The following is a 16,974-nucleotide window of genomic DNA, read 5'->3' as shown; positions in this document are numbered from 1 at the left end:
CCGGCCCATGTGTCTGTCCTTCTTTCACGTAAGTGTCCTGCTCTAGCCATTACACATCTCATTACAATGACAAACTTTAACTTAAAATTCACAGTCTGCGTAACAGTACAGCTGTGAGAACCTATATGCTTAAGACTAGAGTTGCATAAAATACACTCTGCATTGGAGCAATGTACAGTCTTTTTTGTTTTAAACAACATTTAACGAAATCGTCATGTTGAGAGAAAAAGATTTAGTCAGGTTGAGCAGGATATATAAAACTGGAGTTCCCTTCTCTCACTCCCAGAGCCACTCATTCCCATTTGAATAGTGACAAGAAAAAGAAATATATTTGTAATGTTCAGTATTCTATAGCTTTAAAAATATAGTTCTACTTGTGTTGCAAAGCAAGCGCTGTTTACCCTCAATTCCTTAAACCAGAACTAATCCCAACTACAAATAAAAAATGAGCACTGTACTTTGACATTAATGCTACCTAAAATTTTGTCATGCAAAATGTTCAGTCTTTGAAGCTACTTTTAGACAGCATCCTCATAGAACAGTTTTTTTCTGGTTTTGCTTACCTCTTGGGTTATCACCAATGATATTGGTTTTGCCATTCCAGTACCAGAGCAGCAATGTTGCATCACGCGATCCTGAGAGAATGTAACAATTTCCTCCAATATAGGACTCAGAACGAGCAAGACAGGTCACAACATCCCAGTGTCCAAATATTACTTGCATCAGTTTACCTGAAACACATAAAATTTGTTGCTTTAAAACTATGCTTTCATTCTTTCTAAGGCAAACTACATATATTATATTCAGAAATATTTTCTTTATTAAAAAAAAAAGATTCCAGAAAGAACTATACTTAAGAGTACTATTTTTTTTTTCCTTGATTTGGTGAAAACTTATTTAAAAGTACAGCAGTCCATACAAAAAATATTTAGAGTCTATAAATTTTATACGTTATTCAAAGGCCAATCATGCTAGAAGGTTTTTTTAATTTTATATGTTTACCTTCACTTTAAAGACAGGAAATGGAATGGGATTCTCTTTTAAGGCAAGTTTAAGATACATTTACTGATGAAAGTAATTAATAGTAAAAAAAAGCAAATTTGATGATGATTTGGGAAATGGAGTCAGAAGTTAACAGAACACCCAAGACTCGGAAGAAACTGGTAATGCGAGAGTGTCTTAGAAAATACAGCATGTGCAGCTATTGAGCATCTCCTTAAACAGAGAAAATGAAATTCAGACAAAAAATTGCTCTTGTACCCAGGTTTTTAGACACTTGCCGATAATTTCTACCAGTATCTTTCCCTATTAAGAATTTCAGAAAACCTCATAAGAAAGACCTGTAAAAAACTCTCTTACCTACTGCATATAGGACAAACTCTTGTACCACTGGTAAAACACATAAATGTTAAAAAGAACGGAAAGCCTAGGCAGTTAAAAATGAGCCATCCAAGAGTCTGTATAAACATGAGCATGGCCATCACCTTTTAACTTTAACTAAATAGGACAATATTTTCAGGAAAATGTAAATTTGGATCCACTCATGCATACTGGATTTGCATGTGGGAGAGGAAACACATGTAAGGTCACCCATAGTAGATCTCTGTCAGACCACCCAGCCAGAGCCTGGCTCCTACACAGTAAAACACATCATGTGCCCTGCCAGCAGCATACGCGACCTTATGAGATGAGAATGTAAGCACTAAAATCCATCTCACTGGATTTACTGAAGGTTAGTAACGGCACATTTTGTAGAGACAAGACAAAAGATACATATACACACGTTACGTGTGTGTGGCTACTTGGCCCATTCAGGTAACATTGGCCAGACCAAATTCTGCCTCCAATGACACACGGAAGTGTGATATGTGATGCCATTAATGCATGACCTCAGATTCCTCAGCCCAAATGACCATGCACCAATTTTTGCTTCAGGCTGAATAAAGAATGAGGAAGAACAGAAGGGGAAAAGAGTGATGGCTTTGGAGGGATTAAAAACACAGGCTGAAAAAGAAACAGGAAATGCAAACTTCTGAAATAAAATCTTCTGAAAAGGTTTTTTTTTTTTTAAAATAGCTAGCAACATGACAAGTAGTTACACAAATTTGACTTGGGACTCAAATAAAGCACATCTTAATAAAATATTTTGATGTATGAATTAAAAACAATTAGTCACTCATTTAATGTGGCTAGTAGGACACATTTTATAGTCCTCAATACAAAGGCATTGCGTTCATACGGAGCCACTAAATAACACTAATGGTAGCAAATGACTTAAGGGAGTGGTTCTGAGGAAGGAACAAAAATAAAATTAAAAGCCTGATTTGTAATAGAAGATCAAAAAGGTAACTGCATTAAAGTGGAGAAATCCAGAAAAGAAAGAAAAAAACCCGAACTTATGAAACAAAAAGCAAACATGAGAAAGATACGAACATCTACAAAAAAGGGGGAATGAATTACTTTAATATATGAAAAAACAATAGGGTCACATGATGCAATTTAAAGGAAATCTGTACATCAGATTTAAAGCACAACACTGACAAAACTCATGAGGCAAGTTTAATCCTCCAAGAGAAATTGTGAAATGAAGTACTATCACGTGAGCCTTTTCTGACTGGAAGGGGCAAAATCCTGGAAGATACACTTACTGTGCAGCTCTACCTTGTACCAGAATGGAGAGTAACTCAGGGTTCAAGTCTTTCACTCATCTGGTTGAGTCTGTAATAGCATTCTATAGTGGTCACCTCTGCACACCATGGATTTAATTTGTGCTGCAGTCACCTGACTGTCTCAGATGCTGACCAGTCAATAGATTCAGAAAAAGTTACTGAACCTCACAGCTAGAAGCAGTGAAACACTCACACACCTCATTTTGGCAATCTACAAAAACATCTTACCGAGCATATGTTTTCCCCTGAAAATTCAAGTTGTCAATTACATGGTTGAGATTTTAGAAGAATTTAATTATATGATATATTTTTCAGTTGTACAGCCATAGGTATTCAACTACCTGAGGTGATTTATACTTTTAGAACACAAGTTTATGCTATAAACATCGCAGAGTTATAGGGATCTCTCTTTCAATTATATTCTATATTTATAGGTTCTGTTCGAGGAGACAAACATTTTTTTGAGGCTAGTTGTTTGGGTAGCTGCACTACCACGTTAGTTTTACTTAGCTACTGTGCAGCTAAGGTTCAATAAATTCTATCACAACAAAAAATAAGCTTCTGCTCTTTCATATTAGTAAAAATAATTTAAAAAAATTATTAATCTCATAAGAGTTCCTCAACTTTCTTGTATTCTTTAGTACGAGTTGTCCTGCCTACACAGGAATATCAGACTCAGACAGCCCTTTTTGGCAGAACACGTTTTCTAGTTATTGTTTTATTTGACAGCTGTGCTAAGAATAATTAAAAGAAAAGTAAGACTCAAGTCTCTGCACTACTCAATCTAAAATGCTGTCTAGAAATCATTCCCACTGCTGGAGGAAGGTTTTATTGTACTTCTGCTATACCAGCTGTGCTGAAACCCCATGATTTATGTTAAAAGTATTTCCTGTTAAAAAAAAAAAAAAAAAAAAAACCAACCAAAATCTAATAGGAAAAAAGTCCCCTTTTCCTGTGAGTGCTAAAACGTAATTGAATTCAATGCTTATGATCACTTGCCATTAGGTATTACTGATCACATCACCTTTTTCCCTTGCTGTTCTGTTGATTTCAAAGTATTTCAGTACTACATTCTCATTTTAATTCAAAGCAAAATAAAGTACATCTGAATTCACTTGATTTATGCTAGAGCTAGAGTTTCTATACAGGAGACAAACAGGAGACACACAGAAGACCCAAATCTTCTGCAACTATTTTGACAACTGTATTTTGGTTTATATCATAATTAGCTATGCTAGTAACGAGATACCTGGGGTTCTTGACTTAAACACAGAGGACATAATGAGGTATTTGTAGTTCAGTTGATACAGGACAAAGCTACCAAAATCATACAAGTTCCTTCTATAGGTGTAAAGTAAAATATACCCTTTGACATAAAAGAATTAGCTCTCTGTTCATATAAAGCAAGAATAGACACTGACAATTAATTTATAACCGCTAACTTTTCTGAGGATCTCCTTTAAATTCACAGTTTTATGTAAATTTATTTTCATCAATGAGAAAATGAAACTAAGAAGGTCTAACAAGATGTCTGTATAATGAATTGTAGGCATTCAATATGAAGTAATTGGAACTTCTCATTTATACTTAAGGCTTTAAAATTGCAAAAAAAGACAGATATGCTAAAATATGCCATGAGATCTCATTTTAACAGATTTTCATTAAAACCATCCTGTTTTGTTAAGCATTTTGGTTTGCCAAGTGTGAAAAAAACTATTAACTAATATATTTAAGAAATGATGACAAACATGTAGGATATTCCCTAGGGATTAATAACCTACTGGAAAGCTTGATGGCACACACACACATTAACCACACTGGGTCATTAATCCGAAAGAAGTACCTTGCAGTGAGGGTGCTATTCCCATTATGAGATAATGAAAGGGAAAAAAAATCATACCTATTTTTTCTGGGGCTCCATGGCTTTTAAATTTCTATAGCACTTACATTGAAAAATTCTTTTCTATTTAGCATGACACATGCATGACTTCAATGGTTTGGATACACACCAGCTGACAGACTAATTTAACTGTTGCCCATTATATCGATCAGTTAATGTTATATGAAAGAATTTAGTGGCTCCAAATCAACTTTTCTATTATAGTATATCTTTCAAAGGCTTTCATAAGTATTCTTTCACCAGATTTCAAGACTTCACTTCTGTTCTTATTTTGTGGTGCTTGCCTGTAGTTCCTAAAAAAAAATTCTCAGGCGTTGAAAACCAACCAGTTAAATTCAAGTAAGTACTCCAAGAAAAATTAATTCCCTGGGCATGCAAAGCTTCTTTTAAGCGATTTTCGTATTTTAAAAATACATTACCTGAGTCGGTAGAATAAACTCGGAAACTCTTGTCCCAGAAGCCACAGACCAAGATGTAACGATTATCAGAGGTGATGACAAAACACTGGGAATGCACCTGAATGCTTTGATCTAACAGGTCAGTGATTTGCCTCCTGTGCATACCTGTATTGCTGGCTGAGCAGAAATACACACAAATCAAGAAATTTTAGCATCCACATTCACAGAACAAAAGCACATTTTAGAAATTAACATTCACACCAAAACTACTTCTCATTGCTGTTACTTGGTTTTTGTGGCAGGGATATTCTCTTTCTACTTTTACTATAAAATACTCATTACACTTGGAACAATGCTAATTCCTTCTGGTATATATTCTAAATTAGGAGAATTCCCTTCTTTAAGTCAAATATAAATGAAAGATTGAAAAAAGGAATGATAAATAAAAATTTAATAAGCTTCTTTCCCCCCTTCTAGTATAGGAAATTAAGAAACAGATGAAAGGAATATAATTAGAAGACAGTACATAAACACATATACTATATAGTGGCTCGAATGCAGACAATATTGGAATTATGATTTCAAAACCGTACACAAGTTGTATTTCACTGCAAGCATTGTAATTTAAAAAAGAATACCTGCAGTAAACATTACTACCATTTACTACTTTTTTAAGCATTGCACAAAATTTCACCATCGTATCGCCACAATCGCCTTTAGGGTTGGGAGAAAATATTCACCCTACTTTGATCACCTGCTGTTTTATTTTCCCCAGATAATCTTGCTTTGTGAACCCACAGAATGGACAGGAATCAATTACTGAACACATTTTTCATATTATACTTTGCCCTTATTAACTGATGTGTATGCATACAGATACATGGTTTCCTATAGATATATATCATGAAAATCCCACACTGTAGGAAGAACTTTAATGTGCTGAGGGAACCTGACTCCCCAGGCAAGTAAGTTCTCCTAGGCCTGGGTTTGTCTTCCAGCTGCTCAGAGCACCATTACTTCCATTTCCGGTGGTCCCCTCAACCTTTGTGTCCTGGTCTTGAGCTCTTCTTTACTCTTTGCTCTTTACCTTCTTTCCACTCTCACAGGCTAGCTATCCCCTAACTCTTGGGCTTATTTCATATACTATATACGAAATCCTTTATTTATTTATGCTTTCGCTACATTTAAAATGTTGACACTCTCTTGTCCATATGGGTAGCAAATAATTTAGCAAGGTATTTACACTTCCTCTACGGGTAACACATAAAAGGGCCTTGACTTCTGCTGGGACTACTTAAAGAATAACAACAGTGAGTTATAAATGCACAGTGAAGTGTTCTGTATGATGAAATAATGGCAAATAACACCCCAAAAACATTTTGCGTGGATAAGACCTTCAAAAAACTTCACCTCAAAAACAGGTCTAGAATCAATGCCATATTAGACACTGCTGGCTTACATCTTCCTGTGCAACTGGAAAACAAGGACAGCAGGAATCTCTCTGTATGACTAGGACAGCAATAAGATTCCTGCTATAACCATAAAAGTGCAATTTTGTGGTCCTCTTAGGTGCCATATTTAGGTAAATGCATCTAGCCACAATTAAAAACCTTTAATATTATCTACATAATTACTTGCTTATACCCAATGATGCTACTAAACAGTGACAAAGAAAGCCTTAAACCTTTTAAACTATGTCCAGAGTAATCACAAGGCTGATTCGAGATCTATTGTACGATCTATTAAATGAGTTTTCAGAACTGTGAACATTAATTTTAAAGGTGTTTATACCAAACAAAAGTCAAAGTATTTTCTAAATTAAATGCAAGCCTAAAAATGGAATTATAATTTTAAAATTCTTCACAATATGTAGAAAAATCACCAGATAGGCCTAATACAATTTTGGCTGTGGTTTGGTTTTTGTTTTTTTTTTCTGGGGCGTTTATATTTCTAAGGTCTACCTGATAGCAAGTTTTAAAGCAGAATATACATTTCCTTCTCCAAACAATTTTCAGATAAAATCTATTTCAGGAAGGAAGGAGAGTTACAGCACATGTCCTCCTCACTACAAATTACAAATATGGCATTATTCAGATGGGAATTGATTTTAGAAACTTTGGAAAAACATCATATCAGCTCTATAAGATGGTTTAATATGCCCACACTGTTCCTGATTTAATTATCATAGAGTTTACCCAGCAAAATGGCTACACAGCAACAGTCACCATCTACAAACGAATGTAATGCAGTTCCTACTGTGATATGCATATTGGTTTTGAAATTAATTCTCACTAGCTGACAGACTTGTCAATCTAACCGATCCAGACAAGTTCGGTTTTGCTCTGATTTTTTTCATGCTTCTATAATTGGCCATTTCACCTCTTTTTCACTTAAACAACCATCCTGAAATGGACAGTTTTAAAAACAGAGCTAAGCTTGAAGTCTAGTAGAACTGGGAGCAGGAGGAATCCTGTCTTCTTTGCTCCTGTGAACTACAGCTAGAATATATAATGGGGTTAGGTTGTTCTGCATTTACTGTTTGCCATGCTGCAGGCTTCTGAATTATCATTGAAGTATGCGCTCCCCAAAGTTGGATCTGTAATGAAAGAACTGACCAAACTATCTATACTAATGGAGAAATCAGCTCTATATAAACTAATAAACCTCTACAATAAAAAGTCATGAATTGATTCTATTACACTGAGCCATTGAATAAAAGCCATTCCTCCGCCCCTTTTTAATAAAAGAAAAACATACACAAATTTAACTAGTGATGCTGATCAAAAGATGCGTTACCCTTGAAAAATGAATACTAATATCTCAATACTAAAACAGAGTGGGCAATATATTTCAACTTTGAAAATGCTTTGCAATTACACATTAATCCCCTCAGCCTGAACAGCAGGTCTATGAAGAAAGGACTGATCTCCTTTAATGACGGAACCCTGGCACCATGGTTTTATTTTTCACAACACGGCGCAGTTAAGAACCCCACTGTTATTATGAAAATTTCCTCAGCAAAGGAGCTCCATCAAATTACCAGTGCACCAATTCATCATAACATGCCTCGCTCCTGCTCATCAACAAGTCTGGGTGATGAAAAGATCCAATATTATCCTGACAGTACTTCATGCACATTCTCAATCACACATTATTACAGCATCCATATTAATTTTCACTGACACGCGTCCTAGGCCTGTTCAAATTAGGCAAACCAACAAGGGGGAGTTGATGAAATACCAGCATAGCCACAGCTCATTGCATTCCAATTTGCATGCAAATGGTTTATCAGGAAAATTCCATTCCCAGCAACCAGCAAGTGAAAAACAACCGTAATCTACACTTCAGGGCCACCATACAGAGCTTAATGAATCGCAAAGAGAGAAGGAAGTGACAGACCTATGAGAGGATCGATTTCCACTGGCAGCTGGTAAGGCTGGTCTTGTACAGCACCTTGATGAGCTGGAATTTAGGAAAGAAGATTTTAAAACTTTGCATTTTTTTTAATACGTGAAGCCACATACATTTTATAAATCAAAGCTATGTCCCTTTTTTAACTATTAGAGATTCTTCTGTATCAAACGAATTAAAAAAGCACACCAAAATTCCAGGTGCTTCTGTGGGCTGCTTATTAAACATTTATTTTAGATTAGTGCTATTCTGAATGTATGCCATCGGCAGCAGCTTTGGTCCTCAGCCATAAGCTCTAGCAGATGCTTTACTGGGAACCTCTCCTGTCGCAACAAAATAAAATTAAGTGGTAAAGAGCACTGACAGCAAAATGTAACAACCATCTGCTGACTGTAGCAAATACTATGTCCCTCTTTACTTTTTAAAGCTCTGCTTTGAACAAGTGAAGCACAAAGGACTTTTTTTTTTTTAAGTCAGTTTATGATGCAGATAGGGAAATCTCATAGTCATCCAGTATTTCAAGATTCATTCATCACCAAAACCCATTTATTTGCAATTTTGCATAGAAGTTAATATATAATTCTGCTGACCTACATTTCATCTGGCACCTGGCATACCAGTGAAATGCCTACTTTCTGAATTTTTCCTTCAGTTTGAAAAAAAAGGCCTTTTTTTTTTTCCCCCCACAGCCTCACTAAACAAACATGCAAGCAAACATACTCTCCTCCCCCAACGGATCACAAGATATTCTTGGAAGTGGAACAAAAATAATGGATGAACACTTAACCTGTGATTTTTCTATCTTACCATCTATAGCTTAATATAAAAGTCAGTATCAACAGAAAGGTTTCATAAGTAATTCGTAAGTCAAAGTTATGCTGCAATCACTATGAGAAAAAAAACATGACAAGATGGAGGTAACCTGTTGGGTACCAGTGCCATTACATGCTAGCAAAGCCACCAAACTCATACACAAAAGTAGGAATGAGATATTGAACTATATATCACTGACAACGTGGCAACTTAACTTTTTTATCATGATGCCTCATTAGTAAAGATAATGGTAAGTCCACAGGAGGAGATATGGAGTAGTAATGATATCTGCCCTCTAATCCTAGCAGAAGTCACTTTGGTATAAAACTTGAAGGCAAAAATAGTGAAGACTGGTTTCAAGAATTCATATCCAGGTATCTTAAGCACAGTACTCCATTAACAGCCTGCAGCTGACCAGCGTGCTCTCAAAGAGGTGGCATGAGGTGGGTTTTTACCAGGTTTTATTTCTGTTCAGTTGCCTTTTGTTTGTTTTGAATTACAGGTTTTCTTGAGCTTTTTTTTTAAAGACAGGTGTAAAATACCTCTAAATGAAAAAAAAATACTTAAAACAAAGATTACTGTTCTCAGTATGTCAGGAAAAAAAATGAAAATCTGAAGGTTTGTTCAACTCAAAGCAGTTAATTACTACACTCGACAACTGGTTTCTTGCCCACAGATCATCACCAGCAGACTTACAAGAAAATCAAAATCAACTCCCACCACTTTAGAACCTCTTCTTTTCCCATGACTGTTGTATGTCCACAAAGACTTTTTTTTAAAAGCCTTGAATATTGCTGTCCTCCTTTCAAACAAATCTCAATAGTCCCGTACATAGTTCTTGCTCACAACTTATTAACTAGACAAGTGCTCGTCCCCCCCTTTCTTTTCAAGCATTTCTTGGATGAGTAAATTGATGCATAGATGTTTCTATTCATACAAAGTTGAGAGGTAATTTGTGAGAATTAGGGAAAAGAGTGGGAATCATCTGGCTTTTCTCAAAATGTAGTCAAGGACCAAGAATCCAGATTTCTTAGTAGGTATTTCAGGGATGTGGGTATTACTCTGGTTCAAATGCCTTCTAGTTAAGTTATTTCAGTAGAAGCTCTTTTTAACCCTTCTTGAAAAGCCTTTGACCGGATTTACTGCATAGCACTGAAATAAACTACCTTTCATGCCTTGGGCATCAGACTGTCACAGGGAAAGGAGGAAAGAAGGATGAATATCTTTAAGATCAGACAACATTAGAATTGAAAATAAAATGACAGTGTTCTCAGGTCCAACACATTTTTAAAGGACAGCTGATTTGATTGGTTGCTATGCAAATGAATATATTGTTTTCCTTTCATACTGACAAATATATAAGCACCTAATAACTTTGGGATGTTTAAGTTACAGAAGATACAGACTTCCCTACATCTTTAATCTTCTAAGCTTCATTAGAATGTGGCTTTATCATCAGAATACGGTACTCATAATCAACTAGAAAAAGATTTCAGACAAGTTCTACATGCTTTAAAATTTGTCTTTGATGTGATATGGTTCAGACTTCCATCTGAGTGAAAAACAAATTAAAGAGGAAGAGTGTGACTTTATAATGATTACAGAGCAACATGCAGTTTTTCTCTTCTTGCATAGTGCCTGATGGCCTGGAAAGGAATACATTGTTGTTACAAACCTCTTGTGTGCTACACATTCTGCTACACAATAGTTCAAGTTAACTTTTTAAGAAGAAACTAAGTCCATGTGTGAAGAGCATGCTGCGTCAATGAACTTGACTTAGTCTTGACATGTTAAATTTTAAACAGTTCTGCTGCAAATCTGTAAACTGACAACAAAAGTACTGCTTGATGGCAGTGGTTTCTTAGGCTACTTACTTTAATTTACTTACCAGGAAGATTATGCCACTTGTTTACAGCAAATAGCCTATTTGCAGTAACTGTGATCACAGCAGGAGTGGCCAGACCAGGCTGGGTGTTGGCTGCTACATGAGCGACAGGGGAGTTGGACGGGAACTTTAGAACCATGATAACATCCTGTTGAGCTTGGTCTGTGAACATCAATGGACTCTGCAGGAGGAGATACTGTTGAGTGCACACGACAAGAACCCAAATACATGGGAAAAGAAAACACGGGAAGGAGAAGAGAAGACGGGACAAGAGATGGAAGATTGGATTAAAATACACAGGATCCAATAGCAGCTGCAGTGGAAAGCAAATGCAATAATTGGACAGGCTTGTGGAAACAACCATTTTAGGCAGAAAAACTTTCATGTACACTATTAATCTGAGAGCCTTGTTGAGCACAGAGTGTCTATATACAAACTTTGCTACAGATCACAGCAGATTAAACCAAAAGTTTCCAATGACCTATCTCTGCCAGAAGAATTCTCCTTCATATCTGCAGAGATAGTATGTCAAGGAAAGCAATGCCAAACTAGGAGGGAACACCCACACAAAAAAAGTGAGCAAGAGAAATCCCTGCTCCCAGAGATTGTCTCAAGTTCCATTAAATTGGCAGACTGCAATTCTTTACAAACCAGATGAGAACATGAAAGCACATTAAAATAAACAGATACACACATACACTAGATATATGTTCTGTATATATTTCTGGTGTACAAAAATAAGATTTATGAATGCAAAGTAGAAGACTTTACTGCAAATGTGTTTCAAAGGACAAACATAATTAAATGCAGTTGTAAAGAAGATAAAGTGGACGTGACTACAGACGCTATTCTGCGTTGTTTCTAGAAATACTAAAGGGAAGGAATGAATCCAGACTCTCATTTTCAACATAATATTTTTAAGTTTTTGTTTTCTAATTTAGTAAGTTGAAAAGTTTAATAACTTTTAAACTAAGCTACACTAATACTGTTTCAAATGTTGAAACAAAATATTGAGGACTTTATCTCTGGGTATCAAACATAAGGAGGAAAAGCAAAACTTAATGCGTTTATGATAGCGTGGCATACCTAAAAAATGAGAACTCCACTGAGATGCAGAAATACAACCTAGTCACCAGTAGCCACATTGCTGTAGTATTTGTAATTTTCTAATAACTGAATTAGAACACTAATGAAGTGTTCTTAGCTATTTTTCACCTGCAATATTTCATTACATATATGTGTACGTAAGTGCATACATTTAATGTATATTTATACAGAACTAATAAAAAAATTAAATACATTTGCATTTTTATCACTCCTTTTTAAAAAGTTATTAAGAGTACTTAGAAAAACATATTGCTCTATGAATTCCTATTTGCAGTCTTTGCATAAAGGTGTAAATAAAAGCAACTAATAAGCTACCCAGACACCCTTCTGAGCAAGTGGCTAAAAGCCAATCAATATTATGAGTTAATCCTCCCTGGATGCTCATTCAATTAAAGGTGTCAGTAATGCCTCATCTGATGTGGCCTCAATTAAATCCAGCTATCTGATGGTTGAAAACACAAGGGGATACAGCAACAGCAGCAAAACCAGACAAATAGGCAGCCTTCGTGTGACTGCTAATTGCTACACCTGGTGTATATTATGGCTCGTGCACTTAACACAGCAAGTGGTAGTTTTGAATTTGGCTGTATTCATGCCTACATGCATACACACACACACATGTGAAAACAGAAAGCTCAGTAAATAATATAACTAGAAATAATTCAAAATTGTGGTAGGAAAAAAATCCTTACTGCATTTCAGCTCCACGAATAGCACTTTGAAAACCACTTAATATAGTACCATTATAAAAACATGTATTAATAACCACAAAACTGGTCAAAGCAAGTAGAGAACTAAGGTTTTTTTTTCCTGTGTGTGTACCTCAGTCCCCCCAAAAACACGGGAGGTAGAAACAGTTAGAATTTAACTTCTTTCATTACATACTAAATCTTTACTAATTCAGCATCATGAGAAATATTATTATAAAACCACACAAACTGCTTCCTGGCATCAAATTTATTTATATAACAATGGGTCTGACAAACATATCAACAATCAACTTCTCAAGTTCCTCCTCTTCCTGAAACAAATGCCTCTAAATTAGAGCAAGTGCCTAGTGCATGGCACCATGACAGATGGATACACATATGGCATGGATGATGAGGGTACTTGGGCTTCCCAACATCCCTGTTAACAAGGCTCTTCTGAAAGGGAGAGCCCCATGGACAGCCCACACAAGTCACTGTAGCGGTCTGCAGCCCTGAGACACTATGTGGGAGGTGTAATGGGCCAACAGATCACAGATCAGCACAATCAGCTCTGTCCATCCAGGGCATGGGATCCCAGGGCACGATCACAGCTTCAAATGCAGCATGTACAGGCTGCAGAAAGGGAGGTGGGGATGGGGGACAGTCAGCTGAGCAAGTCTCAGGTACAACACATGTCATATTTGAGAAAGGCTAGTAGCTCAATTTGACCAGAAAGTTTACGCTTCTTAGACATCCACATCACAAGGCTCATAAGCTACTTGGGAAATATTTAAGGGTTTTGTGTGATTTTCCTAAAACCTTTTGCACTTCAGATATATTTTTAATGATCTTAGTCTGCTTGAGTAGGACATACGTCTTACAGAACATACAAGAATAAAATGTCTTTTCTTATATTTCAGTGTAAAATGTTGATCTTAACAATAAGGGAATGTAACATTTTGAAAAACTTGTGAATTAGCAGACCACTTGCTCCACTTGTTGGAGTATCACGTAACATGCTTGGCTCTGGATCTATGACAACACAAATGATATTTTAGACCCAAGGACAGCACACAACATGATATGGAACGTAATCAGTAACAAAATAATAGTTTGTATAATAAAATTATATTAGACACAAGTAGAGGTAAAAGGGAAAGCATGTTAATGCTCACTGCCTGGATTTTATTACCCTAGCTTTACTGCAAAACACATTTGGTCACATTCTTTGCTATGTAAGTTTCAGCTCATGAATTCCTAGTAATCCTGGTTTTAGGGGAAAACCTATGCCTGAGGGAAAAGACAAGGAAGTTCCACCTCCTAAATCCATGCTTTTCGGGGAATCTGCCAAAGATTAGCTAAATTGTCTCCATGATGACTGGCTCTCACCTGTACAGGTATGGTATTAACAAAATCAACTGATGAAGTGTTCTTAGATTACACTGACAAAAAAGGTCTGTACTAGAAATCAATACAATCCTTTCAGCAATAAATAAATAGTTAAGCACTGCATACACTCTCAGTCACACAAAATCATTACTCATCTGCTGCTTTAAATAACATCATTCCATGACCACAAAAAAACAAAGCAAAGTGATCGGTTCTGTAACTTTAAGATAGCAAAGGAAGTGAACAAAATAGGAGGTCACAAAGAGTTAACATGGTACTTACCACCTGCATGGCAGAACTTCTTGGAGGATGTGGTTCTATGAGCAGTTGGGAAGGGGTCTGTCCAAAACTTCGTATTTGAGCTTCAACAGCCTGGAAAAGGCACAGGCAGGTTTGCATGTTAAGAGGTGCTAATTACAGGGAATAGAACCGTAACTGTCACCTGAAAATGTCATTCCACACTTCTGGTTTGTTTCATGTTGAAAATCAACCCCGTGTGTTCACTGTGGGGCTAAGTGCTTGGCACTGGTACTAAGAATGAGGTAATCTTTTTAGTACTGTGGATGCTATTTCCATGAGAAACTCTGCAAAACCTCATCCTGCTCAATGATATTAAACAGAAACAAGCTATTATAATCAGAAACCCTCTTTATTGGCTCCATTTTTCCTTTCTAACACTGGCCTACCCTGTTTGTATCATAACTCAGAAACAAAAGTTAACTTTTAAAAAGTTTCCATAGGCATTAAGTGTTCTGTTTTCTATTTAAACTCCACTGCTTAGTTTCACAGCATTAACTACAATGAAAGCAATACCGAGCTGTTTTCTTATTTTCTTGTTTATTCAAAATGAGCAAACAACTTTAGGATGTATTGAAGTACCAACAGCAAAACCAGGATTACATATGCAGCTAAAGGAGAACATGATATATTTTATATCTATTGATAATGATATATTGCAACAAACTTTTTAAAAAAACTTTGTATCTTCAGCAACATGCTTTGTCACTTCATAAGGCATATATGAAAATCCCATCTCATGCTTAGTCATTTCTTAAAAATAATGATTCTGAAATGTGTAAACTTCTATCTCTTGCCTAGGTATGTCCAACTCATTTTCCATGTTGCCAGTTATTGCCCACTGGCTTAAATTAAAAATTAAGTAGTCAAAATTCAGTAAATTATTTCTTGTCAGCCAGCCCTGCACTATCCACAGAAACAGGCTAATAATAACAATAAAAATCTTAAATCATGGATCTTAGATCAAATCTCTTTCATTGTGAGCTGAAGTAAATAAAACTACTTTGCATTTCCTGTGGGCTAACAGATTGCACATGGGCTGATACTTTAGTTTCTCTGCTACACGGTGCGTTGAGCCCTGCGTTCTCAAAGCACCTAGTGATGCTGAATACCAAAGGTGAGACATAAGCAAGTCCTATGTTCAAAAGAAGTCCTGAAAATCAGGTCCTTCAAAAAAGTGTTTAAATGGCAAGCTTGAATGCTGAAGCACAAAACCACTAGCCACTTTTTAGCTACTAGAACGTGTTTTGCTATCAGAGATTCTTCTTTTTCACGGTTCAACATACCTTGAGGCTCCTTACACTTCTATTTCCTGCTCTATTTTAGCCACTCATTAACATTTTTGAGACAACGGAATAACACTTATGCTGAACTTAGTCTTACATACAACTATTTTTAGATAATAATAAAGACTATCACTAGGACCCAATTTTTTCCTCTTACAGAAATAACAAAACCCAAAGTAGAATACACCTGAGGCCTTACAATCATCAAAAATAATCATTCTGTGATTGAAAATATGCCATCTAAAACACTTGACCTTATTACCTTTGGCAGAGCTTTTGAAATATCTGAACTCACCAGAAGAGGAATTGCAATTACCCTATGGACAGATTCTAACACTCTTGTACAGACTGGGAAGCGCCTTAATCTTCAAAGAACTGGTGAATCAGTAAGTTTATCAAAAAGCTGGATGAAATCTGACATACAAACACAAGTGATTTAACTAGTACCTTCTGAGGAACAGCAACAGCAAATTTGTGAAACACTAAAGCTCAGTAAGACCATCAGAGTCCCCTTCCTAGTGATGAGACATGCTACATTAAAATTCAAATCTGGATTTTATGACTCGAGATATCAAGGGAATCACAAGGGCATAGAATTTGAGGTCCCTTAAGACATTAGACATTAACAAAGCAACAGCATACTGGTCAGCAGCTCTGCCCTCTCCATAAAAAGCTGTTAGTTTGAAAAAATGCAGATTAAAGGGATTTGCTTACATTTGCAGAATGAGCAGAACATTTTTACCAGCAAATGGGAATTCTGCATTGCATTGAGGGTAGAACTAGAAAAACACAGAAGGAGCAGTATGCAGACAGTCCTGGATGTCTGTTATTCTGTGCTTGGTAAAAACTTTAGACCAAACCTACCATCTACAGGATCCACTATTTATTTCCTATAAAATATATATCTGATATATTATACAAAATTAATAAAATATTATTGAAGCACAACTTCCAGGCATTTCTTTTAGAGCTGAAAACAGAATAAAGATAATCAGATAAAAAGAGGAAATAATAAGCTTCAGATTGGTTAACTTCCTAATGTATTAACTAATGATCAATATAATAACTTCCATTCCCAAATTGCCCCTGTTTAGCATTTAAAGGGAGTTAGAATTTTGTTCTTCCCATGA

The 16,974-nt window shown here is 36.0% G+C and overlaps 1 protein-coding gene across 1 annotated transcript in view; it reads right to left on the bottom strand.

Annotated features, from left to right (window-relative positions):
• Positions 1-16,974, bottom strand: part of LRBA (LPS responsive beige-like anchor protein) — a 400,308-nt gene that overhangs the window by 28,654 nt on the left and 354,680 nt on the right. Inside the window, exons 49-53 of the mRNA XM_057402038.1 lie at positions 14,544-14,633; positions 11,080-11,272; positions 8,367-8,429; positions 4,989-5,144; positions 564-731 (exon numbers count right to left, since the gene is read on the bottom strand). Coding sequence (XP_057258021.1) covers positions 564-731; positions 4,989-5,144; positions 8,367-8,429; positions 11,080-11,272; positions 14,544-14,633 — 670 coding nt within the window. The remainder of the gene's footprint in view (positions 1-563; positions 732-4,988; positions 5,145-8,366; positions 8,430-11,079; positions 11,273-14,543; positions 14,634-16,974) is intronic.

This window comes from Pezoporus wallicus, unplaced genomic scaffold, assembly GCF_028554395.1.
Source record: "Pezoporus wallicus isolate ANWC-B61680 ecotype Strahan unplaced genomic scaffold, APGP_CSIRO_Pwel_v1 contig_7178, whole genome shotgun sequence".
NCBI classification, from domain to species: domain Eukaryota; kingdom Metazoa; phylum Chordata; class Aves; order Psittaciformes; family Psittacidae; genus Pezoporus; species Pezoporus wallicus.
This window is presented reverse-complemented; position numbering and strand designations above follow the sequence as displayed.